Source organism: Scyliorhinus torazame, chromosome 13 (genome assembly GCF_047496885.1).
Source record: "Scyliorhinus torazame isolate Kashiwa2021f chromosome 13, sScyTor2.1, whole genome shotgun sequence".
NCBI classification, from domain to species: Eukaryota; Metazoa; Chordata; class Chondrichthyes; order Carcharhiniformes; family Scyliorhinidae; genus Scyliorhinus; species Scyliorhinus torazame.
Genome location: NC_092719.1, coordinates 228,914,445 through 228,941,494, shown reverse-complemented (window position 1 = coordinate 228,941,494; position 27,050 = coordinate 228,914,445). Strand labels below are relative to the sequence as shown.

General features: G+C 51.7%; 1 protein-coding gene across 2 annotated transcripts in view; it reads left to right on the top strand.

Moving 5' to 3' along the window:
- Positions 1-552: 552 nt before the first annotated feature.
- Positions 553-27,050, top strand: part of stimate (STIM activating enhance) — a 258,679-nt gene continuing 232,181 nt past the window's right edge. The window contains exons 1-2 of one of the 2 annotated variants that reach the window (XM_072473155.1): positions 553-847; positions 21,989-22,037. In XM_072473155.1, the coding sequence (XP_072329256.1) occupies positions 646-847; positions 21,989-22,037 (251 nt within the window). In that variant the 5' untranslated portion in view covers positions 553-645. The remainder of the gene's footprint in view (positions 848-21,988; positions 22,038-27,050) is intronic. The other variant, XM_072473154.1, reaches the window with a different exon arrangement.

The following is a 27,050-nucleotide window of genomic DNA, read 5'->3' as shown; positions in this document are numbered from 1 at the left end:
CTTGGTGTCCAAAATTGCCCTTAGTGTTGGACTGGGTTATGGGGATAGGGTGGAGGTGTTTACCTTGGGTAGGGTGCTCTTTCCAAGAGCCAGTGCAGACTTGATGGGCCGAATGGCCTCCTTCTGCTCTGTAAATTCTATGATTAACAGTGCCCAATAGGCCTTAAATTTAATTGAAATGTTTGGTGATGGGCTTTGGGAATATTTCACTGTGTTAAAGGTGCGAGAAATACAAGTTAATGTTGTCATCTTTATGCACAGTAAGAAGTCTTACAAAACCAGGTTGAAGTCCAACAGGTTCGTTTCGAATCACTGGCTTGCGGAGCGGAGCAGCACTCCGAAAGCGAGTGATTCGAAACAAACGTGTTGGACTTGAACCTGGTGTCAGACTTCTCACTCTGCCCACCCCACCTCCCCCTTCATCTTTATGCTGACTGAGCAATTTGCACCTTGACCTCCAGAAGAGGCTGGGAGATGCCGCGGGGCACGCTGGGCGTTGCAAAAACTGCGGCTGCGCAGTGCGGACCGGAAGCAGCTCTGGCACAATCCACCGCGGCCGGAACTACAGTTCCCAGAATGCGTCGCCGGCGGCTTCCAGTAACTGAGGCCGCGGTTGGGCTAAGGCCTTGGGCCTGAGCCGAACCCATGGCGACCAGCGAGCTCCGGCCGCCGGACACCCAGCGCCTGTTCCGTGGCACCAACGCCGCTTCCAACATGAGCGTCTCAGTCCACACGTCCGGCCGCCCAAGCCCCGGATCCCGAGGCTGCGAGAACGGCGCCCTGATGGGAAACTTCGGGATGTTCATCCAGGGCCTACTCGGGGTCGTGGCCTTCAGCCTCTTGATGCGTGAGTACCGGCGGCTGGGGCCGGGCGATGGGGCGGAAGCTGCCGGTTCTCACTGGGAGGAGCTGCTGCTTCAATCAGTTTTCTCCCTCACTGGGAGCGACAGCTCAGTCAGTGCAGGGGGTGAGTGTGAGCTAGGTGTGGGAGTGAGTGTGAGGTGGGTGTGAGCTGGATGCGGGTGTGAGCTAGGTGTGGGAGTTGGTGTGAGCTGGGTGTGGGTGTGAGCTGGGTGTGGGTGTGAGCTGGGTGTGGGTGTGAGCTAGGTGTGGGAGTGGGTGTGGGAGTTGGTGTGAGCTGGGTGTGGGTGTGAACTGGGTGTGGGTGTGAGCTAGGTGTGGGAGTGGGTGTGGGAGTTGGTGTGAGCTGGGTGTGGGTGTGAGCTGGGTGTGGGTGTGAGCTGGGTGTGGGAGTGGGTGTGAGCTAGGTGTGGGAGTGAGTGTGAGCTGGGTGCGGGTGTGAGCTGGGTGCGGGTGTAAGGTGGGAGCGGGTGTGAGCTAGGTGTGGGAGCGGGTGTGAGCTGGGTGCGGGTGTGAGCTAGGTGTGGGAGCGGGTGTGAGCTAGGTGTGGGAGCGAGTGGGAGATAGGTGTGGGAGTGGGTGTGAGATAGGTGTGGGAGTGGGTGTGAGCTGGGTGTGGGAGTAGGTGTGAGCTGGGTGCGGATGTGAGCTAGGTGTGGGAGCGGGTGTGAGCTGGGTGTGGGAGTGGGTGTGAGCTAGGTGTGGGAGCGGGTGTGAGCTAGGTGTGGGAGCAGGTGTGAGCTAGGTGTGGGAGCGGGTGTGAGCTAGGTGTGGGTGTGAGCTAGGTGCGGGTGTGAGCTGGGTGCGGGTGTGAGCTGGGTGCGGGTGTGAGGTGGGAGCGGGTGTGAGCTAGGTGTGGGAGCGGGTGTGAGCTGGGTGCGGGTGTGAGCTAGGTGTGGGAGCGGGTGTGAGCTAGGTGTGGGAGCGAGTGGGAGATGGGTGTGGGAGTGAGTGTGAGCTGGGTGCGGGTGTGAGCTAGGTGTGGGAGCGGGTGTGAGCTGGGTGTGGGAGCGGGTGTGAGCTGGGTGTGGGAGCGGGTGTGAGCTAGGTGTGGGAGCGGGTGTGAGCTAGGTGTGGGAGCGGGTGTGAGCTAGGTGTGGGTGTGAGCTAGGTGTGGGAGTGAGCTGGGTGTGAGCTGGGTGCGGGTGTGAGCTGGGTGCGGATGTGAGGTGGGAGCGAGTGGGAGCTAGTTGTGGGAGCGAGTGTGAGCTGGGTGTGGGAGTGGGTGTGAGCTGGGTGTGGGAGTGGGTGTGAGCTGGGTGTGGGTGTGAGCTAGGTGTGGGAGCGGGTGTGAGCTGAATGTGGGAGTGGGTGTGAGCTAGGTGTGCGAGCGGGTGTGAGCTAGGTGTGGGAGCGGGTGTGAGCTAGGTGTGGGTGTGAGCTAGGAGTGGGTGTGGAAGTGGGTGTGAGCTCGGTGTGGGAGTGGGTGTGAGCTAGGTGTGGGAGTGAGTGTGAGCTAGGTGTGGGTGCGGGTGTGAGCTAGGTGTGGGAGCGGGTGTGAGCTGAGTGCGTGTGTGAGCTCTGTGTGGGAGCGGGTGTGAGCTAGGTGTGGGTGTGAGCTAGGTGTGGGAGTGGGTGTGAGCTGGGTGTGGGAGTTGGTATGAGCTGGGTGGGTGTGGGAGTGGGTGTGAGCTGGGTGCGGCTGTGAGCTGGGTGCGGCTGTGAGCTGGGTGCGGCTGTGAGCTGGGTGCGGGTGTGAGCTGGGTGCGGGTGTGAGCTGGGTGCGGGTGTGAGCTGGGTGCGGGTGTGAGCTGGGTGCGGGTGTGAGCTAGGTGCGGGTGTGAGCTCGGTGTGGGAGCGGGTGTGAGCTAGGTGTGGGAGCGGGTGTGAGCTAGGTGTGGGAGCGGGTGTGAGCTAGGTGTGGGTGTGAGCTAGGTGTGGGAGTGGGTGGGAGCTGGGTGTGGGTGTGAGCTGGGTGTGGGAGTGGGTGTGAGCTAGGTGTGGGAGTGGGTGTGAGCTGGGTGCGGGTGTGAGGTGGGTGCGGGTGTGAGCTAGGTGTGGGAGCGGGTGTGAGCTGGGTGCGGTTGTGGGTGCGGGTGTGAGCTCTGTGGGAGTGGGTGTGAGCCAAGTGTGGGAGCGGGTGTGAGCTAGGTGTGGGAGCGGGTGTGAGCTAGGTGTGGGTGTGAGCGAGGTGTGGGAGTGGGTGTGAGCGAGGTGTGGGAGTGGGTGTGAGCTAGGTGTGGGAGTGGGTATGAACTGGGTGTGGGAGTTGGTATGAGCTGGGTTTGAGCTGGGTGCGGGTGTGAGCTGGGTGCGGGTGTGAGCTGGGTGCGGGTGTGAGCTGGGTGCGGGTGTGAGCTGGGTGCGGGTGTGAGCTAGTTGCGGATGTGAGCTAGGTGTGGGAGCGGGTGAGCTCGGTGTGAGCTAGGTGTGGGAGCGGGTGTGAGCTAGGTGTGGGTGTGAGCTAGATGTGGGAGTAGGTGTGGGAGTGGGTGTGAGCTGGGTGTGGGAGTGGGTGTGAGCTGGGAGTGGGAGTGGGTGTGAGCTGGGAGTGGGAGTGAGTGTGAGCTAGGTGTGGGAGTGGGTGTGAGCTGGGTGCGGGTGTGAGCTGGGTGCGGGTGTGAGCTGGGTGCAGGTGTGAGCTGGGTGCGGGTGTGAGCTGGGTGCGGGTGTGAGCTAGGTGTGGGAGTGAGTGAGCTAGGTATGGGAGTGGGTGCGGGTGTGAGCTAGGTGTGGGAGCGGGTGTGAGCTGGGTGTAGGTGCGGGTGTGAGCTAGGTGTGGGAGTGGGTGTGAGCTCGGTGTGGAAGCGGGTGTGAGCTCGGTGTGGGTGTGAGCTAGGTGTGGGAGTGGGTTTGAGCTGGGAGTGGGTGTGAGCTGGGTGTGAGCTAGGTGTGGGAGTGGGTGTGGGTGCGAGCTGGGTGCGGGTGTGAGCTGGGTGCGGGTGTGAGCTGGGTGCGCGTGTGAGCTAGGTGCCGGTGCGGGTGTGAGCTCGGTGTGGGAGCGGGTGTGAGTTAGGTGTGGGAGCGAGTGTGAGCTTGGTGTGGGAGTGGGTGGGAGCTAGGTGTGATAGTGGGTGTGAGCTAGGTGTGGGAGTGAGTGTGAGCTAGATATGGGAGTGGGTGTGAGCTGGGTGCGGGTGGGAGTGGGTGTGAGCTAGGTGTGGGAGTGGGTGTGAGCTAGGTGTGGGAGTGGGTGTGAGCTAGGTGTGGGAGTGGGTGTGAGCTAGGTGTGGGATTGAGTGTGAGCTAGGAGTGGGTGTAAGCTGGGAGTGGGTGTAAGCTGGGAGTGGGTGTGAGCTGGGTGCGGGTGGGAGTGGGTGTGAGCTAGGTGTGGGAGTGGGTGTGAGCTAGTTGTGGGAGTGGGTGTGAGCTGGGTGCGGGTGGGTGGGTGTGAGCGAGGTATGGGAGTGGGTGTGAGCTGGGTGCGGGTGGGAATGGGTGTGAGCTAGTTGTGGGAGTGGGTGTGAGCTAGGTGTGTGAGCTGGGCGTTGCAATGGGTGTGAGCTGGGTGTGGGAGTGGGTGTGAGCTGGGTGTGGGAGTGGGTGTGAGCTGGGTGTGGGAGTGGGTGTGAGCTAGCTGTGGGAGTGGGTGTGAGCTGGGTGCGGGTGTGATCTAGGTGTGGAAGTGGGTGTGAGCTAGGTGTGGAAGTGGGTGTGAGCTAGGTGTGGGAGTGGGTGTGAGCTAGGTGTGGGAGTGGGTGTGAGCTGGGTGTGGGAGTGGGTGTGAGCTGGGTGCGGGTGTGAGCTAGGTGTGGGTGCGGGTGTGAGCTAGGTGTGGGTGCGGGTGTGGGCTCGGTGTGGGTGCGGGTGTGGGCTCGGTGTGGGTGCCGGTGTGAGCTCGGTGTGGGTGCGGGTGTGAGCTCGGTGTGGGTGCGGGTATGAGCTTGGTGTGGGTGTGAGCTAGGTGAGGGAGTGGGTGTGAGCTGTGTGTGGGAGTGGGTGTGGGAGTGAGTGTGAGCTAGGTGTGGGAGTGGGTGTGAGCTGGGTGGGTGTGGGAGTGGGTGTGACCTTGTTGCGGGTGTGACCTTGTTGCGGGTCTGACCTTGTTGCGGGTGTGACCTGGGTGCGGGTGTGAGCTAGGTGTGGGTGCGGGTGTTAGGTGTGGGAGCGGGTGGGAGCTAGGTGTGGGAGTGAGTGTGAGCTCGGTGTGGGAGTGAGAGTGAGCTTGGAGTGGGCGTGAGCTGGGTGTGGGAGTGGGTGTGAGCTAGGTGTGGGAGTGGGTGTGAGCTAGGTGTGGGAGTGAGTGTGAGCTGGGAGTGGGTGTGAGCTGGGTGCGGGTGGGAGTGGGTGTGAGCTAGGTGTGGGTGTGGGAGTGGGTGTGAGCTAGGTGTGGGAGTGGGTGTGAGCTGGGTGAGGGTGGGAGTGGGTGTGAGGTAGGTGTGGGAGTGGGTGGGAGTTAGGTGTGGGAGTGGGTGTGAGCTGGGTGTGGGGGTGGGTGTGAGCTAGGTGTGGGAGTGGGTGTGAGCTAGGTGTGGGAGTGGGTGTGAGCTAGGTGTGGGAGTGGGTGTGAGCTAGGTGTGGGAGTGGGTGTGAGCTGGGTGTTGGAGTGGGTGTGAGCTGGGTGTGGGTGTGAGTGAGGTGTGGGAGTGTGTGTGAGCTGGGTGTTGGAGTGGGTGTGAGCTAGGTGTGTGAGTGGATGTGAGCTGGGTGCGTGTGTGAGCTGGGTGTGGGAGTGGGTGTGAGCTAGGTGTGGGAGTGGGTGTGAGCTAGGTGTGGGAGTGGGTGTGAGCTGGGAGTGGGTGTGAGCTGGGTGCGGGTGGGAGTGGGTGTGAGCTAGGTGTGGGTGTGAGCTGTGGTTGAGAGCTAGGTGTGGGAGTGGGTGTGAGCTAGGTGTGGGAGTGGGTGTGAGCTAGGTGTGGGAGTGGGTGTGAGCTGGGTGCGGGTGGGAGTGGTTGTGAGCTAGGTGTGGGAGTGGGTGTGAGCTGGGTGTGGTGGTGGGTGTGAGCTGGGTGCGGTTGTGGGTGCGGGTGTGAGCTCTGTGTGGGAGTGGGTGTGAGCTAGGTGTGGGTGTGGGTGTGAGCTAGGTGTGGGAGTGGGTGTGAGCTAGGTGTTGGAGTGGGTGTGAGCTAGGTGTGGGAGTGGGTGTTGGAGTGGGTGTGAGCTGGGTGCGGGTGTGAGCTAGGTGTGGGAGTGGGTGTGAGCTTGGTGTGGGAGTGGGTGTGAGCTAGGGCTGGGAGTGGGTGTGAGCTGGGTGCGGGTGGGAGTGGGTGTGAGCTAGGTGTGGGAGTGGGTGTGAGCTAGGTGTGGGAGTGAGTGTGAGCTGGGAGTGGGTGTGAGCTGGGTGCGGGTGGGAGTGGGTGTGAGCTAGGTGTGGGTGTGGGAGTGGGTGTGAGCTAGGTGTGGGAGTGAGTGTGAGCTAGGTGTGGGAGTGGGTGTGAGCTGGGTGGGTGTGGGAGTGGGTGTGAGCTGGGTGCGGCTGTGAGCTAGTTGTGGGTGCGGGTGTGCGTTAGGTGTGAGCTCGGTGTGGGAGCGGGTTGGAGCTAGGTGTGGGAGTGAGTGTGAGCTAGGTGTGGAAGTGGGTGTGAGCTAGGTGAGGGAGTGAGTTTGAGCTTGGAGTGGGCGTGAGCTGGGTGGGAGTGGGTGTGAGCTAGGTGTGGGAGTGAGTGTGAGCTAGGTGTGGGAGTGGGTGTGAGCTGGGAGTGGGTGCGGGTGGGAGTGTGTGAGAGCTAGGTGTGGGAGTGGGTGTGAGCTAGGTGTGGGAGTGGGTGTGATCTATGTGTGGGAGTGGGTGTGAGCTGGGTGCGGGTGGGAGTGGGTGTGAGCTAGGTGTGGGAGTGGGTGTGAGCTAGTTGTGGGAGTGGGTGTCGGGTGGGAGTGGGTGTGAGCTGGGTGTGGGAGTGGGTATGAGCTGGGTGCGGGTGGGAGTGGGTGTGAGCTAGGTGTGGGAGTGGGTGTGAGCTAGGTGGGGGAGTGGGTGTGAGCTGGGTGTTGGAGTGGGTGTGAGCTGGGTGCGGGTGTGAGCTAGGTGTGGGAGTGGGTGTGAGCTAGGTGTGTGAGCTGGGTGCGGGTGTGAGCTGGGTGTGGGTGCGGGTGTGAGCTAGGTGTAGGTGCGGGTGTGAGCTCTGTGTGGGAGCGGGTGTGAGCTAGGTGTGGGAGCGGGCACTGGGTGCGGGTGTGAGCCGGCGCTGGGTGTGAGTGGGCGCTGGGCGCATGTTTGGCTGGGCGTGGGTGTGAGCGGGCGCCGGATGTGAGCAGATGTGTCCCAGTTCTCGCTCGCGCCCGCTCGCACCCAGCGCCGTCATCCCAGCACCCGCTCACACCCACCGCCCGCTCTCACCCGTGCCCAGCCACCCTCACCACCCGCTCGCACCCAGCGCCCGCTTGCACCCACCGCCGGCTCACACCCGCATCACCACCCGCTCGCACCCAGCGCCCGCTCACACCCGCACCCAACGCCCGCTTGCACCCAACGCCCGCTCCCACCTCCACCCAGCGCCCGCTCACACCTGCACCCAGCGCCCGCTCACACCCGCACCAGCGCCCGCTCACACCCGCACCAGCGCCCGCTCACACCCGCACCAGCGCCCGCTCACACCCGCACCAGCGCCCGCTCACACCCGCACCAGCGCCCGCTCACACCCGCACCAGCGCCCGCTCACACCCGCACCCAGCGCCCGCTCACACCCCCACCAGCGCCCGCTCACACCCACACCAGCGCCCGCTCACACCCGCACCCAGCGCCCACTAACACCCACACCCAGCGCCCGCTCACTCCCGCACCCAGCGCCCGCTCACTCCCCCACCCAGCGCCCGCTCACTCCCGCACCCAGCGCCCGCTCACTCCCGCACCCAGCGCCCGCTCACTCCCGCACCCAGAGCCCGCTCCCACCCGCACCCAGAGCCCGCTCCCACCCGCACCCAGCGCCCGCTCGCACCCGCACCCAGCGCCCGCTCACTCCCGCACCCAGCGCCCGCTCACACCCGCACCCAGCGCCCGCTCACACCCGCACCCAGCGCCCGCTCACACCCGCACCCAGCGCCCGCTCACACCCGCACCCAGCGCCCGCTCACACCCGCACCCAGCGCCCGCTCACACCCGCACCCAGCGCCCGCTCACACCCGCACCCAGCGCCCGCTCACACCCGCACCCAGCGCCCGCTCACACCCGCACCCAGCGCCCGCTCACACCCGCACCCAGCGCCCGCTCACACCCGCACCCAGCGCCCGCTCACGCCCGCACCCAGCGCCCGCTCACGCCCGCACCCAGCGCCCGCTCACGCCCGCACCCAGCGCCCGCTCACGCCCGCACCCAGCGCCCGCTCACGCCCGCACCCAGCGCCCGCTCACGCCCGCACCCAGCGCCCGCTCACGCCCGCACCCAGCGCCCGCTCACGCCCGCACCCAGCGCCCGCTCACGCCCGCACCCAGCGCCCGCTCACGCCCGCACCCAGCGCCCGCTCACGCCCGCACCCAGCGCCCGCTCACGCCCGCACCCAGCGCCCGCTGGGGTGGATGCATTAGCGAGAGTCAGCATGGTTTTGTCAAGGGGAGGTTGTGTGTCTCTAAATTGATCGAGTTTTTCGAGGAAGCCACAAAGATGATTGATGAAGGTAGGGCAGTGGATGTTGTCTACATGGACTCCGTAAGGCCTTTGACAAGGTCCCTCATGGTACTCTGGTACAGAAAGTGAAGTCACATGGGATCAGGTGAGCTGCCAAGATGGATACAGAACTGGCTCGGTCATAGAAGGCAGAGAGTAGCAATGGAAGGGTGCTTTTCTGATTGGAGGGCTGTGACTAGTAGTATTTGCAGGGATCAGCGCTGGGACCGTTGCTGTTTGTAGTATACATAAATGATTTGGAGGAAAATGTAACGGGTCTGATTAGTAAGTTTGCGGACAACACAAAGGTTGGTAGAATTGGGAATAGTGATGAGGACTGTCAGAGGATACAGCAGGATATAGATCGATTGGAGACTTGGGCGGAGAGATGGCAGAATTAGTTAAATCCGGACAAATGTGAGGTAATGCATTTTGGAATGTTTAATGCAGGTGGGAAATATGGAGTAACTGGCAGAACCCTTGAGTGTATTGACAGGTAGAGGAATCTGGCTGTACAGGTCCATGGGTCACAAAGTGGCACAGGTGGAGAAGGTAGTCAAGAAGTTTGCTTGCCTTCATCGGCCGGAGCATTGAGTATAAAAAATTGGCAGATTATGCTGCAGTTGTATAGAACCTTAGTTAGGCCGCACTTGGAGTATAGTGTTCAGTTCTGGTCGACACACCTACCAGAAGAATGTGGAGGCTTTAGAGAAGGTGCAGAAGAGGTTTACCAGGATGTTGCCTGGTTTGAAGGGCATTAGCTATGAAGAGAGATTGGATAAACTCGTTTTTTTCTAACTGTAACGACTGAGGTTGAGCGGTAGACGTCTACAAAATTATGAGAGGCTTGGGCAGAGTGGATAGCCTGACGAAAGAGAAAATGCTGGAAAATCTCAGCAGGTCTGGCAGCATCTGTAGGGAGAGAAAAGAGCTAACGTTTCGAGTCCAATTACTCTTTGTCAAAGCTAACAGACAGAGAAAGTGGGAAATATTTATACTGTTGTGTGAGAATGAAAGATGAGTCATAGCCACAGAAATCCAGGGAAACTGGGTGCTAATGGTCACAGAAACCAAGGGGAAAGAGTGCTAATGGCAGTCCCCAGAGAGAACAAAAGATGTGAAAGGCTAAACGGCAGAGAAACTAATATCAGAGGGTGAACTGTGATAGATGTATATGTGGGGGGAAGGAAAGGGGAAGCAAAGAGGAGAAAGGGTAAGAAACGGTTGATAAGATGGAGGGGGGGGGGGGGTTTAATATGTATTAAGAAAGACAAGGAGGAGAGAAATGATAAAAGACAGTTAAAATGAAATGGGATGAAAATAAATGGGTCAAGATGGGGTAGAGCTAATCATCTGAAGTTGTTGAATTCGATGTTGAGGCCGGAAGGCTGTAGCGTGCCTAACCGGGAGATGAGAAGTTGTTCCTCCAGTTTGCGTTGAGCTTCACTGGAACATTGCAGCAGGCCAAGGACAGACATGTGGTCTTGTGTTAAAATGGCAAGCAACGGGAAGGCCAGGGATCTGAATGTGCACAGACCGAAGATGTTCAGCAAAGCGATCACCCAGTCTTCATTTGGTCTCTCCAATATAGAGGAGACCACATTGGGAGCAGCGAATGCAATAGATCAAATTGGAAGAGATGCAAATGGAACGCTGCTTCACCTGGAATGAGTGTTTTGGGCCTGGGATGTTAAGCATGGAAGAGGTAAAAGGGCAGGTGTTACACCTTCTGTGATTGCATGGGAAGGTGCCATGGATGATGGGAGAGGTACTGGGTATGGTGGAGGAGTGGACTAGATTATCTTGGAGGGAACAGTCTCTGCGGAATACTGTGACAGAGGGAGTGAAGGGAAGATGTGTTTGGTGGTGGCATCACGCTGGAGTTGGCGAAAATGGCGGAGGATTATGCTTTGCATATGGAGGCTGGTGGGATGAAATGTGAGAATGAGGGCGACTCTCTCCTTGTTCTGGGAGGGATCTCGGGCCATCCTGGTGTGGGATGGAGGTGTAGAGAATACGGTTAGGGCCCGCGGACTGGAAGCTGTCAATATGACGCACTTTAAGGGGCTTGACATGCATGAATAGAATGGGGATAGAGGGATATGTATCCTAGAAGTATGGAAGGTTTTAATTAGGTGGGCAGCATGGTCGGCGCAGGCTTGGAGGGCAGAATGGCCTGCTCCTGTGCTGTACTTTCCTTTGTTCTTTGTGTTCCACAGGGTTTCTTGTTAGGACCCTTTCTCTTTATGTTATATATGAGCAATTTGGACATGAACTTGCGGGGTGGGGGGAAACGATTGGGAAATTTGCAGATCAGCGGAACATGTTGACATTGGACCACATTGATATGGGCAGAGAGGCTTCAATGACCGTAGTATTACTTGTCAATGGACGCCCTTTAAAGATGGAAGTAGTCACCGGGGCTTCAGTGACCATGATTGGGGATCAGGTTTATCATTATTTAGAAGATAGGATCCAACGGTTGAGGTTGAAGAACACTGCGCCCCAGTTAGCCATTAATACAAGAGAGGCACTAAAAATTAAGGGGACCGCAGAGACCCCGGTAGCTTATGGGCGGTAGTCTGTATGGCTCCTCACTTGACGTATTAAGTGGACAGGTCCAAGCTTAATGGGGCATGAATGGCTCCAACACACACAATTTGATTTGGGTGGAAACATTTTCACAGTAACTTCATTGAAAGCCTACTTGTGACAATAAGCGATTTTCATTTCATTTTTCATTTCATTCAAACTGGGCAAGCAGGATCTGTACAAAGTGAAGGTACTCATGAGGTCTGCTGGGAAGAACTGGGGAAGATAAAGGGGTTCCAAGCCAAAATATATGCAGACCCTGAGGCTACACCAAGATTTTATAGGGCCAGACCGGTTCCATGTTAAAAAAAAAAAAGTGGAAGGAGAGCGTCGGCGCCTTAAAGACATGGTCATTATTAGACTGGTACAGTTCGCAGAGTGGGCGGCACACATCGTACCCATCCTCGAGCCAGACAAGACGATCCGATTTTGCAGGCATTATAAACTAACAGTCAATTGAGTGGCTAAATTAGACAGGTAGCCTATATCTAAGATTGAGGACCTGTACACTAAACCTGCTGGGCTTTGACGTTTCCCAAACTGGACATGAGACACGCTTATTGCAACTGGAATAAAATGATACATCCCGCGAGTACCATCAACACGCACAGAGGCTTGTCTGAATATACTCAAATTGAAAAGAAGGAGTTGGCGGTCATGTTCAGCGTTTAGAAATTCCACTTAAACCTACGTGGACGGCATTGGATGTTGCAACTGTTAGCCTATGAATATACTTTGCAGCATTGGTTTGGAACCAAGATATGTCACGCAGCTGCTTTGAGACGTGTCCTGTTACCTGTAACCTTCACATCCCCATTGGTGTCTTGAGGAAGTCGTGATGACTTTAAACTTCCTGGAGACCCTATTGGTATCTGCAAGACAAATCCGGTCTTGTACCCAAAAAGACCCAATTCTGTTGAAAATTAAGCATATAATTTTGAACAGTGGTTTCCCTGGTCATGTTTTGCAAACATTGAAGCCATATTTGAGTTATAAAGTCATAGAGGTTTACAGCATTAACGATGACCCCTCGGCCCAACTTGCCCATGCCGTCCAGTTTTTACCACCAATTGCTTAGTGCTTTGTGGTAAAATTCCAGTTGAGCTGTGAGGACTGTGTGCTCCTGTTGGGTTCGCATGTCGTTGTTCCGCTAGAAAGCTGTTATTGGAGGAGTTGCATAATACCCTATCTAAAGTGAAGATGTTGGCATGGAAGCCTGGCATCGATGTCGACATTACTATCATGGTCGAGCATTGCGACCAGCGTCAAGAGCAGGGGAACTTGCCAGCTGTTGCCCCTCTGCACTCCTTTTTAAGAAAAAGTATTGATTTTCCCATTTTATGGTACATAGTTCCGTCATTACTAACAAAGTCAAAGTTTGAACATTTACATAGTTCCTGAAAGGGGGGGGGGAAGGAGAGGTGGACAACCCACTCTATTGGCGGCTGGCTGCAAACAGGTCTTGAAACAAGTTGGTGAATGACCTCCAGGTCTTGTGGTAGCCCTCTTCCGACCAACGGATGGTGAATTTTATTTTCACCAGTTGGAGGAATTCTGACAGGTCGGACAGCCAGTCTGCAGCTTTGGGTGGTGTTGCCGATCGCCATCTGAGCAGGATTCTTCGGCGTGCGATTAGGGAGGCGAAGGACTTCATGGCTTCAAAGAAGGATGTCCAGTACCCGACAAGTCTGGGGTAGGACCAGAACATGTGGGTGTGGTTGGCCGTGCCTCCCTGGCACCATTTGCATTTGTCCTCCACATCCAGAAAGAACCTGTTCATTGGGGTTCTGGTTAGGTGCGCTCTGTGCACCAACTTAAGTTTTTAGAAAATATTTTATTCAAGGCATTTTGACATATACACACAAAAAGAATCAGAAGAACAACAGAACAATTAATAAACAATAAACAGCCAGAACAGCTCCCCTGATGCCAACCCCATCTTGTTTCCCGCCTTCCCCATTTTAAGTCCCTTACACACACCCCCTTGTTGATCCTTCAATCCTCTTTAAAGAAGTCAATAAATGGCTTCCACCTCTGTGTGAGCCCCTTCTGCCGATCCCCTCAAAGCGAACTTGACTGTCTCCAACCTCAGGAATTATGCAGTTCGGTCGCCCACACTCCGGCTTTCAACTGCTCCGAGTCCCGCCACGCCATCAAAATCCATCTCTGGGGTATGAGGGAGGCAAAGGCCAAAACATTGGCCTCTCTCACCCCCTGGACTCCCTGGGTCTCTGACACCCTAAGTATCACCACCTGTGGGCTCCACACCCAGCACCTCGGATATCACGTTCGAGAACCTCTGCCAGAACACCCTCAATCTCAGACATGCCCAGAACATGCGGATGTGATTCGTGCCCCCACCCTGTGCACCGCCCACACATATTCTCTATCCCCGCATTCTCACCACCGTCATAAGAGCCCTATGTACTACTTTAAACTGGATGAGGCTTAACTTTGCACACGAGGACGTGTTCACCCTCTGCAATGTCTTGGCCCCCACATCCCCTCCCAGCTCCTCCTCCCATTTACACTTAATATCCCCCACCAGGGCTCCCTTCCACTCCATCGACTCCTTTTAGACATCCAACATCTTTCTCTCCCCTATTTCGACCTTCAACAGCACCTTGTCCTGCAACCCCAGGGGCGTCAGCCCAGGAAAGGACAGCACCTCTCTCCTTACAAAGTCCGAACCTGCAGGTACCTAAAACCATTCCCCCTGGGCAGCTCATACAGTTCCTCCAGGTCCTTCAGCCCCATGAATTTGCCCCATATAAACAAGTCGCCAAAGCACTGCCACCACTGCCTAAACGTCACATCCAGCCCCACTGGTGCAAATCTCTGGTTATTACAGATCAGTGCCCTCGGGGCAGCACAGTGACACAGTGGTCCCGGGTCACTGCCGGGGGGAGTTTGCACATTCTCCCTGTGTCTACCTGGGTCTCGGCACCACAACCCCAAAAGATGTGCAGGGTAGGTGGATTGGCCACGCTAAATTGCCCCTTAATTGGAAAAAAATAATTGGATACTCTAAATTTCTTTAAATTTACTGATCAGTCCCCACATCGAAGCACCCTCTAGCCCCCAATTCTGTCTCCACTGTCCCCACACCCGTGAGGCCGACACCACCACTGGGCTTGCAGAGTACCTGGCTGGCGAGAACGGTAAAGGCATAAACAGCAAAGTCCTCAAACATGTACCCCTGCACGGTACTGCATCCAGCCTCCCTACGGCCCATTTTCTTACCATATCAATGTTCGGCGCCCAATAATCATCATGTTCGGCAACGCCAGCCACCCGCCCCCGCTCCAAGAAAGCCCTTGGGATATTCGCCGCCCACACACATCCGAATATTAGCCCATTGACATTCCTAAAAAACAACTTGGGACAAAGATTGGGAGGTTCTGAAATACAAACAAAAACCTTGGTAGGACCATCATTTTCGCTGTCTGCACCCGCCCTGCCAGCTAGTGGAAACACATTCCAAGTCTTAAAGTCCACCTTCATCTGCTCCACCAGCCGGGCCCTGTTGAATTTATGCAACTGCTCCCAACTGGCCATAGTGGCCAGCGCCACTTGGATATCCACATACCTGAAATTCACCCTCACCACCCTAAACGGCAACTCCCCTAGTCTCCTTTTCTGCCCTCAATCAGGAACATCTTGCTCATTCCCATATTCAATTCAGCAGAATCACCAATTTTAGAGGATCACTTGAGAGAGTAGCAGCAGTATATATATATATATATATATATTTTTTTTAAGGACCTAACGGGTGTTTAATCTTTAATTTCTTTTCCTTTTAAATCTCTTTGGGAATTCAGATCAGAGGAGATGGAAGCTAGGGCAGTTGCATGCTCCACCACTAGTGTCCCCACTGAGTGCACCTGCGGGAAGTGCACCCAACTCCAGCTCCTCTGAGACCGCGTTAAGGAACTGGAGCTGGATGAACTTCGGATCATCCGGGAGGCAGAGGGGGTGATAGAGAGGAGTTACAGGAAGGTAGCCACATCCAAGGTTCAGGACAAGGGTAGCTGGGTTACACTCAGGAGAAGGAAAGGGAATGGGCAGACAGTTTAGGGATCCCCTGTGGCTGTTCCCCTTCAAAACAAGTATACCATTTTGGATGCTGTTGGGGGCGGGGTGGACCTACCACGGGAAGGCCCAAGCGGCCAGGTCTCTGGCACTGAGCCTGGCTCTGTGGCTCAGAAGGGAAGGGGGGGAGAATAGAAAAGCGATAGTGATAGGAGACTCAATGGTTATGGGAACAGATAGGTGATTCTGTGTTGTGAATGAAACTCCCGGAAGGCCTGTTGCCTCCTGGGTGCCAGGGTCAGGGATGTCTCGGATCAAATCTACAGGACTATTAAGGGGGAGGGGTGAGCAACCAGAAGTTGTGGTGCACATAGGCACCAACAACAGCAAAGAAAAGGGATGAGGATCTAAAAAGTGATTTTAGGGAGTTGGGTTGGAAGCTAAAGAGCAGGACGAGCAGAGTAGCAATCTCAGGATTGCTACCGGTGCCACGTGCAAGTGAGGCAAGGAGCAGAGAGCGAGTGCAGCTGCACACATGGCTACAGGGCTGGTGCAGGAGGGAAGGCTTCAGATATGTAGATCATTGGGATACCTTCTGGGGAAGGTGGGACCTGTACATGAAGGACGGGTTGCACCTAAACTGGAGGGGCACCAATTTCTGTGGTGAGAGGTTTGCTAGAGCTCTTTGGGAGGGTTTAAACTAGTTTGGCAGGGGGATGGGAACCAGAGCTGCGGATTAGAGGATAGGGTACTTGTTGAATAGGCAGAAATAATATGCAGTGAGTCTGTGAGGAAAGGGCAAAGTTGCTCTCAGTGGGATGGGTTAAAGTGTGTCTGTTTCAATGCAAGGAGAGTCAGGAATAAGGGAGTTGAAGTTAGAGCATGGACCAGCACTTCGAACTACGACGTTGTGGCCATTACGGAGACATGGATTTCACAGGGGCAGGAATGATTGTTAGATGTTCCGGGTTTAGATGTTTTAAGAAGAATGGGTAAAAGAGGAGGGGGAGTGGCACTGTTAATTAGGGAGTGCGTCACAGCTGTAGAAAAGGAGGTAGTTGAGGAGGATTTGTCTCCTGAGTCAGTGTGGGTGGAAGTCAGAAACAAGAAAGGAGTAGTCACTTTAGTGGGAGTTTTCTATAGACCCCCCAATAGCAGCAGAGAGATGGAGGAACAGATTGGGCAGCAGCTCTTGGAAAGGTGCAGAAGTAACCGAGATCTTGTCATGGGTGACTTCAACTTCCCTAATATTGACTGGAACCGCCTTGGTGCAAATGGTTTGGATGGAGCAGATTTTGTCAGGTGTGTACAGGAAGGATTCCTGACTCAATATGTAGACTAGTGGGGAGGCCATATTGGATTTGGTGTTTGGCAATGAACCAGGCCAGGTGTCAGATGTCTCGGTGGGAGAGCATTTTGGTGACAGTGACCACAACTCCTTGACCTTTACTAAAGGCATGGAGCGGGATAGGAACAGACAGTATAGGAAGGTATTTAATTGGGAGAGGGGAAATTATACTGCTTTTAGACAGGAGCTGAGGAGCATAAATTGGGAATAATTGTTCTCCGGGAAATGAGCAACAGTAATGTGAGGGTTGTTTAAGGAGCACTTGTTGCGAGTGCTGGCTAGTTTTGTCCCACTGAGAAGAGGAAGGAATGGTAAGATGAAGGAGCCTTGGATGACAAGAGAAGTGAAGCTTCTAGTCAAGAGGAAGAAGGAAGCTTACGTAAGGTTGAGGAAGCCAGAATCTGGCACGGCTCTAGAGGGTTGCAAGGTACAAACAAAGAACAAAGAAATGTACAGCACAGGAACAGGCCCTTCGGCCCTCCAAGCACGTGCCGACCATACTGCCCGACTAAACTACAATCTTCTACACTTCCTGGGTCCGTATCCTTCTATTCCCATCCTATTCATATATTTGTCAAGATGCCCCTTAAATGTCCCTATCGTCCCTGCTTCCACTACCTCCTCCGGTAGCGAGTTCCAGGCACCCACTACCCTCTGCGTAAAAAAACTTGCCTCGTACATCTACTCTAAACCTTGCCCCTCTCACCTTAAACCTATGCCCCCTAGTAATTGACCCCTCTACCCTGGGGAAAAGCCTCTGACTATCCACTCTGTCTATGCCCCTCATAATTTTGTATACCTCTATCAGGTCGCCCCTCAACCTCCTTCGTTCCAGTGAGAACAAACCGAGTTTATTCAATTGCTCCTCATAGCTTATGCCCTCCATACCAGGCAACATTCTGGTAAATCTCTTCTGCACCCTCTCTAAAGCCTCCACATCCTTCTGGTAGTGTGGCGACCAGAATTGAACACTATACTCCAAGTGTGGCCTAACTAAGGTTCTATACAGCTGCAACATGACTTGCCAATTCTTATACTCAATGCCCCGGCCAATGAAGGCAAGCATGCCGTATGCCTTCTTGACTACCTTCTCTACCTGTGTTGCCCCTTTCAATGACCTGTGGACCTGTACTCCTAGATCTCTTTGACTTTCAATACTCTTGAGGGTTCTACCATTCACTGTATATTCCCTACCTGCATTAGACCTTCCAAAATGCATTACCTCACATTTGTCCGAATTAAACTCCATCTGCCATCTCTCCGCCCAAGTCTCCAGACAATCTAAATCCTGCTGTATCCTCAGACAGTCCTCATCGCTATCCGCAATTCCACCAACCTTTGTGTCGTCTGCAAACTTACTAATCAGACCAGTTACATTTTCCTCCAAATCATTTATATATACTACAAAGAGCAAAGGTCCCAGCACTGATCCCTGTGGAACACCACTGGTCACAGCCCTCCAATTAGAAAAGCATCCCTCCATTGCTACCCTCTGCCTTCTATGGCCTAGCCAGTTCTGTATCCACCTTGCCAGTTCACCCCTGATCCCGTGTGACTTCACCTTTTGTACTAGTCTACCATGAGGGACCTTGTCAAAGGCCTTACTGAAGTCCATATAGACAACATCTACTGCCCTACCTGCATCAATCATCTTAGTGACCTCCTCGAAAAACTCTATCAAGTTAGTGAGACACGACCTCCCCTTCACAAAACCGTGCTGCCTCTCACTAATACGTCCATTTGCTTCCAAATGGGAGTAGATCCTGTCTCGAAGAATTCTCTCCAGTAATTTCCCTACCACTGAAGTAAGGCTCACCGGCCTGTAGTTCCCGGGATTATCCTTGCTACCCTTCTTAAACAGAGGAACAACATTGGCTATTCTCCAGTCCTCCGGGACATCCCCTGAAGACAGCGAGGATCCAAAGATTTCTGTCAAGGCCTCAGCAATTTCCTCTCCAGCCTCCTTCAGTATTCTGGGGTAGATCCCATCAGGCCCTGGGGACTTATCTACCTTAATATTTTTTAAGACACCCAACACCTCATCTTTTTGGATCACAATGTGACCCAGGCTATCTACACCCCCTTCTCCAGACTCAACATCTACCAATTCCTTCTCTTTGGTGAATACTGATGCAAAGTATTCATTTAGTACCTTGCCCATTTCCTCTGGCTCCACACATAGATTCCCTTGCCTATCCTTCAGTGGGCCAACCCTTTCCCTGGCTACCCTCTTGCTTTTTATGTACGTGTAAAAAGCCTTGGGATTTTCCTTAACCCTATTTGCCAATGACTTTTCGTGACCCCTTCTAGCCCTCCTGACTCCTTGCTTAAGTTCCTTCCTACTTTCCTTATATGCCACACAGGCTTCGTCTGTTCCCAGCCTTTTAGCCCTGACAAATGCCTCCTTTTTCTTTTTGACGAGGCCTACAATATCACTCGTCATCCAAGGTTCCCGAAAATTGCCGTATTTATCTTTCTTCCTCACAGGAACATGCCGGCCCTGTATTCCTTTCAACTGACACTTGAAAGCCTCCCACATGTCAGATGTTGATTTGCCCTCAAACATCCGCCCCCAATCTATGTAGCCAGGAAGGAACTCAAAAATGGACTTAGGAGAGCTGGAAGGGGACATGAAAAAGCCCTGGCGGGAAGTATCAGGGAAAACTCCAAGGTGTTCTACACTTGTGAGAAATAAGAGGATGATCAGAGTGAGAATAGGGCCGATCAGGGATAGTGGAGGAACTTGTGCCTAGAGTCTGAGGAGGTAGGGGAGGCCCTAAATGAATATTTTGCTTCCGTATTCACTAGAGAGAGGGACCTTGTTGCTCATGAGTACAGCGTGAACCAGGTTAATAGACTCGAACATGTTGATATTAAGAAGGAGGATATGCTAGAAATTTTGAAAAGCATCAGGATAGATAAGTCCTCTGGGCCAGACGGCATATACCCAAGGTTACTACGGGAAGCGATGGAGGAGATTGCTGCGCCGTTGGCGATGATCTTTGCGTCCTCACTCTCCACTGGAGTAGTACCGGATGATTGGAGGGAGGTGAATGTTGTTCCCCTGTTCAAGAAAGGGAATAGGGAAATCCCTGGGAATTACAGACCAGTCAGTCTTAGTCTGTGGTGAGCAAAATACTGGAAAGGATTCTGAGAGATAGGATTTAAGATTATTTAGAAAAAAATTGTTTGATTAAAGATAGTCAGCATGGCTTTGTGAGGGGCAGGTTACGCCTCACAAGCCTCATTGAATTCTTTGAGGATGTGACGAGACACATTGATGAAGGTCGGGCAGTGGATGTAGTGTATATGGATTTCAGTCATGCATTTGATAAGGTTTTCCATGGTAGACTCATTCAGAAAGTCAGGGGGCATGGGATACAGGGAAATTTGGCTGTCTGGATACAGAATTGGCTGGCCGAAAGAAGATAGCGTGCGGTAGTGAATGGAAAGTATTCCGTCCGGAAGTCGGTGACCAGTGGTGTCCCGCAGGGATCTGTTCTGGGACCTCTGCTCTTTGTGGTTTTTATAAATGACTTGGATGAGGAAGGGAAGGGTGGGTTAGTAAGTTTGCCGATGACACGAAGGTTGGTGGAGTTGTAGATAGTGTTGAGGGCTGTTGCAGGTTACAACAGGACATTGACAGGATGCAGAGCTGGGCTGAGAACTGGCAGATGGAGTTCAACCTAGATAAATGTGAAGTGATTCATTTTGGAAGGTTGAATTTGAATGCTGAATACAGGGTTAAAGGCAGGATTCTTGGAAGTGTGGAGGAACAGAGGGATCTTGGGGTCCATATACATAGATCCCTCAAAGTTGCCACCCAGGTTGATAGGGTTGTTATCGGCAGGAGCTGCCGACCGTGTGACCTACCTAGGCATAGCCGCAACCGGAAGTCGATAGGATTGTTAAGAAGGCGTATGGTGTGTTGGCTTTCATTAACAGTGGGATTGAGTTTAAGAGCCGTGAGGTTTTGCTGCAGCTTTATAAAACCCTGGTTAGACCTCACTTGGAATATTGTGTCCAGCTCTCGTCGCCTCATTATAGGAAGGATGTGGATGCTTTGGAGAAGAGGGTAGAGGAGATTTACCAGGTTGCTGCCTGGACTGGAGGGCATGTCTTATGAAGAAAGGTTGAGGGAGCTGGGGCTTTTCTCACTGGAACGAAGAAGGAAGAGAAGTGACATGATCGAGGTGTACAAGGTGATGAGAGGCATGGATAGAGTGTATAGCCAGAGACTTTTCCACAGGGCGGAAATGGCTGTCACAAGGGGACATTATTTTAAGGTGATTGGAGGAAGATATAGGGGAGATGTCAGAGATAGGTTCTTTACACAGAGAGTGGTGGGTGCATGGAATGCACTGCCAGCAGAGGTGGTGACGTAAGAGTCATTCGGGACATTTAAACGACTCTTGGACAGGTACAGGGCTAGCAATAAATTGAAGGAGTGTAGATTAGGTTGATCTTCGATTAGGATAAATGGTTGGCACAACATCGTGGGCTGAAGGGCCTGTACTGTGTTGTTCTATGTTCAATTTGTATCCCGATTTGGGTTGGCACGGTAGCACAGTTGTTAGCACTGTTTCTTCACAGCGCCAGGGTCCCAGGTTCAATTCCCGGCTTGGGTCACTGTATGTGTGGAGTCTGCACGCTCTCCCCGTGTCTGTGTGGGTTTCCTCCGGGTGCTCCGGCTTCCACAAGTACCGAAAGACGTGTTTGTTAGGTGAATTGGACATTCTGAATTCTCCCTCTGCGTACCCGAACAGTGGCAACTGGGGGATAATAAAGATTATTATTATTATCTTTTGAGAGACTTCTTGGAGAGAGAGCAAGCAAGAGATCATGTCAGATTAATGCTCAATCTCTGACAGCCTTCCGCAGAAGCTGCTGTTCAGCTCACAGACAAACTTAAACTCAAAACTTTGCCTGCTGCAGCCCTGGCTCCTCCCATTAATTATATCATTCCCCATTCCCCTCAAAGTGTATGATACTTGTTTAAGGTTAAATACTGTCTCTAGTTATCTAATCCCCAGAAATCTCATAACAAAATCCCATTAAATCTTTATGTAAACCTCGTAAGAAGTCTTAAACACCAGGTTAAAGTCCAACTTCTCCTTCATCAGGATTTCAAATAAACCTGTTGGACTTTATCTTGCTGTTGTAAGACTTCTTATTGTGCCCACCCCATTCCAATGCCGGCATCTCCACATTATGTAAACCTAAACCTTGAAAGAATGATCATCTCACTTTTATGATATCTTAATTGCATTTTTTGTAGCCACAGTCTGGTTGTCTTTCAAGCCAGGATTGTTAAAAAGTTACTGCAGCAGATACATACGATGTAATATATTTACCAATTTTTTTACATTGATCACAATACAGAGAAAATGTTTTCTCTTGTGGAAAGAGAGTATAATTAAAGACCATCAGTGTAAGATAGTGACCAAGAAATCCAGTCGGGAATTCGGAAAAAACTTCCTCACCCAGAAAATGGTGAGAACCTGTAACTTGCTACCACAGGAACTAAAAGGTTTGATGTAGTTAAGGAGAAGTTAGACCAGTTTGCTGAATATTCTCTTATCCTATATTAAGTGAGATTACATTCTCACCTGCAAAATAATTAGCATTTAATTTAGAATATGTTTTAAATTGATACACTGCTTTGTTTCTTGCAGTGAAACGTTTCCGAGAGCCAAAGCATGAGAGGCGACCGTGGAAGATATGGTGAGTGTTACTCTGTTATTAAAATGAGCATCCCTATTGATCTATTCTTACCCCATTTAAGTCCGCTTTTCCCCAGTTAATTATTCTTGCTCTGGATTGTTGTTCTTTTACATAGCCAGCCTAAACCTTATTATATAATGATCACTCTCCTCTAAATGTTGCCTTATTGCCATTTTTCCAACTTGGTCAATTCACTCCCAAGAATTAGATCCAGCAGTACCTCCTTTCATGTTGGACTGGAAACATATGCTGTAGAACATTTTCTCGACACATTTTAGGAACTCTCTGCCCTTGACACTACTTTTTCTATTGTTTTCTATTGTTCTATTCCAATGTATATTTGGATAATTGGTCCTCCATTATAACTACTCTTTAATTTGTGCAACTCTAATTTCTTACAAATTTCTTTCTCTACGTCCTTCTCATTAGTTGGTGGCCTTTTAAATACACCAATTAAAATAATTGCACCTCTTTTTGTTCCTTTGCTGTCGTTAAATGTGTTGCCTTTCACCCCTCTAGAACATTTGTTTTCTCCAGCACTGCAATGCTCTCCATTAATATTGCCAACCCTACCCCATGGCTATTTTTTCTATCATTCCTGAACACCTTGTATCCAGGAATATTTTACAGCCTTTCTGGAGCCAGGTCTCCCGTATAGCCACAAAATCATATTTCCACATGTTAACCTGTGCCTGTAACTCACTTTTACTTATCACACTCGTGCATTCACATACACACGCAGTAACCTTGATTTAGACTTCAGTACTTTTTCCCTTTCTTTGTATTCTTGTGTTAACTTATTCCCTATTCTGGTGCTACCTACCTCTCCCAGGAGTTCTGTGTACCTTGGTATACCTCTCCGGTATTACAACCCCTGCCAAGTTAATTTCAACTCTCCCGATAGCTCTTGCAAATCGTCCTACAAGGAATTAGGTCTCAATTTTGGTGCAGGTGCCATCTCCCTCGGTGCAGATTCCCTTGCCCTCCCTCCTGCACCAACTTTCCAGCAATGCACATTCATTTGCTTTTTCCTCCTATTTCAATATTTGTGTGGTAATATTAACAATTTTTTTTTAATAAACATTTTATTAAGGTATTTATGGTTTTACAACAACAACAAAGCAAACAATGTAATGAATTTATAAACATTGTGCAAAAGACGCCTTCCTCCCTTACAAGTCCTGCCTTCACTAACCCCCTACTCTAAACTAAGCTAACCCCCCGGCCACCCCCACCCCCCCCTTCTGCTGACGACTAATGGTGGTGGTGGAAGCAGGTACTCTAGTGACGTTTAAGGGGCATCTTAACAAATACATGAATAGGATGGGAATAGAAGGATAAGGTCCCAGGAAGTGTAGAAGGTTTTAGGTTCGATGGGCAGCATGGTCAGCGCAGGCTTTGAGGGCTGAAGGGTCTGTTCCTGTACTGTGCTTTTCTTTGTTCTGTGGAGGGAGTGCAGCGAAGTTTCACCGGGCTGATTCCTGGGATGGTGGGACTGTCTTGTGGGGAGAGACTAAGTCGGTTAGGATTATATTCATTGGAGTTTAGAAGAGTGAAAGGGGATCTCATAGAAACTTACAAAATTCTAACAGGATTAGTCAGGGTCGATTCAGAAAGAATGTTCCCGATGGTGGGGAGTCCAGAACTAGGGGTCATTGTTTGGGAATAAGGGGCAAACCTTTTAGGACTGAGATGAGGCAAAAAAATTTCACCCAGAAAGTGGTGAATGTGGAATTCACTCCCACAGAAAGTAGTCGAGGCCAAAACGTTGTGTAATTTCAAGAAGAAATTAGATACAGCTCTTGGGGCTAAAGGGATCAAGGGATATGGGGGGAAGGCGGGATCAGGGTTTTGAACTTAATGATCAACCATGATCCGAATGAATGGCGGAACAGACTCAAATGGCTGAATGGCCTCCTCGTGCATCTATTTTCTATTTATATTTCTATGTGAGTGCTCTACCCTCATCTACACACCTGGTCACCACCCCTTGTCAAAGGCTCTGAAATCCATCTCCACTACATCAACTGCACTGCTCTCATCTACACACTTTTTTCACCTCCTCGAAAAATTCATTTACATTTGTTAGGCATGACCTCCCTCTGACAAATCTGTGCGGACTATCCCTAATCAAACCTTGCCTCTCCAAGTGTAGCAAAATTGAAAATTTGGGTCGGACCCCCTGCAATGTCCTCCTTCACCTCCTACAGCAGCCTGGGACATAATTCATCCAGACTTGGATATTTACTCCTTTTAAGCCTGCCAACACTTTAAATACCTTGACACCCTCTGTGTCAATTTGCTCAAGAACCTCTCAGTCTGTTTCCCTGAGTTCCATACACCCTCATTCTCTTGGGTGAAGACGGATGTGAAGTATTCATTCAACATCCTACCAATGTCCTCTGGCTCCACCCACAGATTCCCCCCTTGGTCCCTAATGGGCCCTACTCTTTCCTTGATTATCCTCTTCCCATTGATATACTTGGAGAATATTGTGGGATTTTCCCTACTTTTACCTGCCAGAGCGTTCTCATATCCCCTCTTTGCTCTTCTAATGGATTTCTTAAGCTCCATCCTGAACTTTATATACTCCACTAATGCCTCTGCTGATTTGCTTCCCTTGTACCGACTAAAAACCTCTCTTTTCCTTCACATCGTATCCTGAATGTTTCTGATTATCCATGGTCCTCTGGGCTTCTATCCTTCCTGTCACCCTATAGGGAACATGTTGGGTCTGTATCCTCCCCATTTCCTTTTTGAATGCCTTCCGCTGCTCTTCTGTAGATTTCCCCACAAGTAACTCTTTCCAGTCTACCTTGGTCAAATCCTGCCTTTTTTAAACTAAATTATGCTCTCGCCAAATATGAAACCTTTTTTTTTGCAACTTGTCTATTTCTTTGTCTATACCAAGATTAAATTGTAACGTGTCATGGTCGCCACCAACACCTCGACCGCCTGTCATTCCCCAGAATTAGGTCCCCAGATTTAGGTCCAGCACTTGTCTGACCCTCTACATATTGAGCTAAAATGCTCTCCTGTATACATTTTAAGAAATCCACTCCATCTAAGCACTTCACACAATGATGGGAAATTAATGATGGGAAAGTTGAAATCACCTAATATAAATTGTTATTGCTCACCTCTATGAATTGTGCACGTATTTGCTCCTCAATTTCCCACTGACTATCTGGGGGTCCATAATGAACACCTAGCAATGTGGCTGCCCCTATTTTATTTCTAAGCTCTACTCACAAAGCTTCTTTTGATGTCCCCTCCAAGATATCATCTCTCCTTACTGCAGTAACTGACTCCTTAACTAACAATGCAATGCTTCCTCCTCCTTTACCCCCCTCCCCCGTCTTGCCTGAAGATTCCAAATCTCGAAATGTTGAGCTGCCAATCCTACCCCTCTCTCAACCACACCTGATGGCTACTATACGAATGAATCTGCCATCAAAATCCAGCAGTGCCACGAAATGACTTGAACCTTCCCGCGAACTTGACGCTAACCGAACCAATTGGGAAAAACAGCACCTCGATTGCGAATCAAACACTAAGTCGACATCTGATCACTATGTCGACTCCAGTTAAGATAACCAGTGAAAATGCTCACACCAAGCCAAAGACAACCGAGGTTGCAGCAAGTACTAAAAGGCAAAAGCCTGACGTTCGCGGACAACGACACAGAATGACAACCTCCCGAGCGTTTGACTTATTAAGTAATGTTTTAATTGTTCATGTTGTTAATTGATTGTCACTGTTATATTGTACACTGTTTATTGTGCCAGGACTTTTGATTTGAAGAGGGAGGAAATATTGTGTATTCGTAGTGTTTTTAGTGCTTCCTCAGATGCAGCCCTGTAGCTGAATAGGGGCACTTTAAGAGAACGGCTGTGTGATGTTGGCCTTTTGTGTGGGCAAACGGACAGTCTAGCACGGCAGCCTGAGGTGTTAACATCTTCCAAATAAAGCTCTGTGCTTTGATTGAACCCCCAAGGCCTGCAGACTCTATCTTGAATCCACCACAACATAGACCCCAACAATTGGATCCAACCCCCTCCCACTGAAATTTCTCTCCAGCCCTGAGGAGATGTCTGGCGCTGGCAGACATTCTCTTGGTTGCAGAGAGGTGTCTATATCCCAAACTAAACTGGCCCCCACTGCAACTGTATTCCTTTTTGTGTTCTCCACTTGAATGGCCTCCTGTACCATGTTGCCATGGCCACTTTACTCAATGTACCTGGAATCCTGCTCTCATTTGTACAAGTTGCACCTACTGGTTCAAGGGTTGAGGCTCCTCCATTGCTACATTCTAGATCCCCATAAATCTGTCTCTTGTCAGAGTCACTTCCACTTGTTCCTGACCATAGGTAAAATATGAATGACCGAGTCTAAGGGGTGTGATTGCCTCTTGAAACAATATAAACATATGGATGATGATGGCATAGTGTAGGTTAGATGGCTTTTGTTTCTGTGCAACATCGTGGGCAGAAGGGCCTGTACTGCGCTGTATTGTTCTATGTTCTATGTTCTATTTGTCAGACATGACCTCCCCTTGACGAAGCCATGCTGACTCAGTCTTATTTTATCATGCACTTCCAAGTACTCCCCGATCTCATCTTTAATAATGGACTCTAAAATCTTAGCAATGACCGAAGTCAGGCTAACCGGCCTATTCCTGTCTTCTGCCTCCCTCCCTTCTTAAACAGTGGTGTTACATTAGCCACTTTCCAGTCCTCTGCGACCCTTCCTGCCTCCAGTGATTCCTGAAGATCATCACCAATGCCTCCACAATCTCCTCAGCTATCTGTTTTAGATCCCTGGGGTGCAGTCCATCCCGGTCCAGGTGATTTATCCACCTTCAGACCTTTCAGTTTCCCCAGAACCTTCTCCTTAGTAATTGTCACTGCACTCACCTCTGCTCCCTGGTTCTCCTGGAGTTCTGGCATCCCAGTTCGTCTGCCATTTCTTTGTTTCCAATTATTATTTCTCCAGCCACATTTCCCAGTGGTC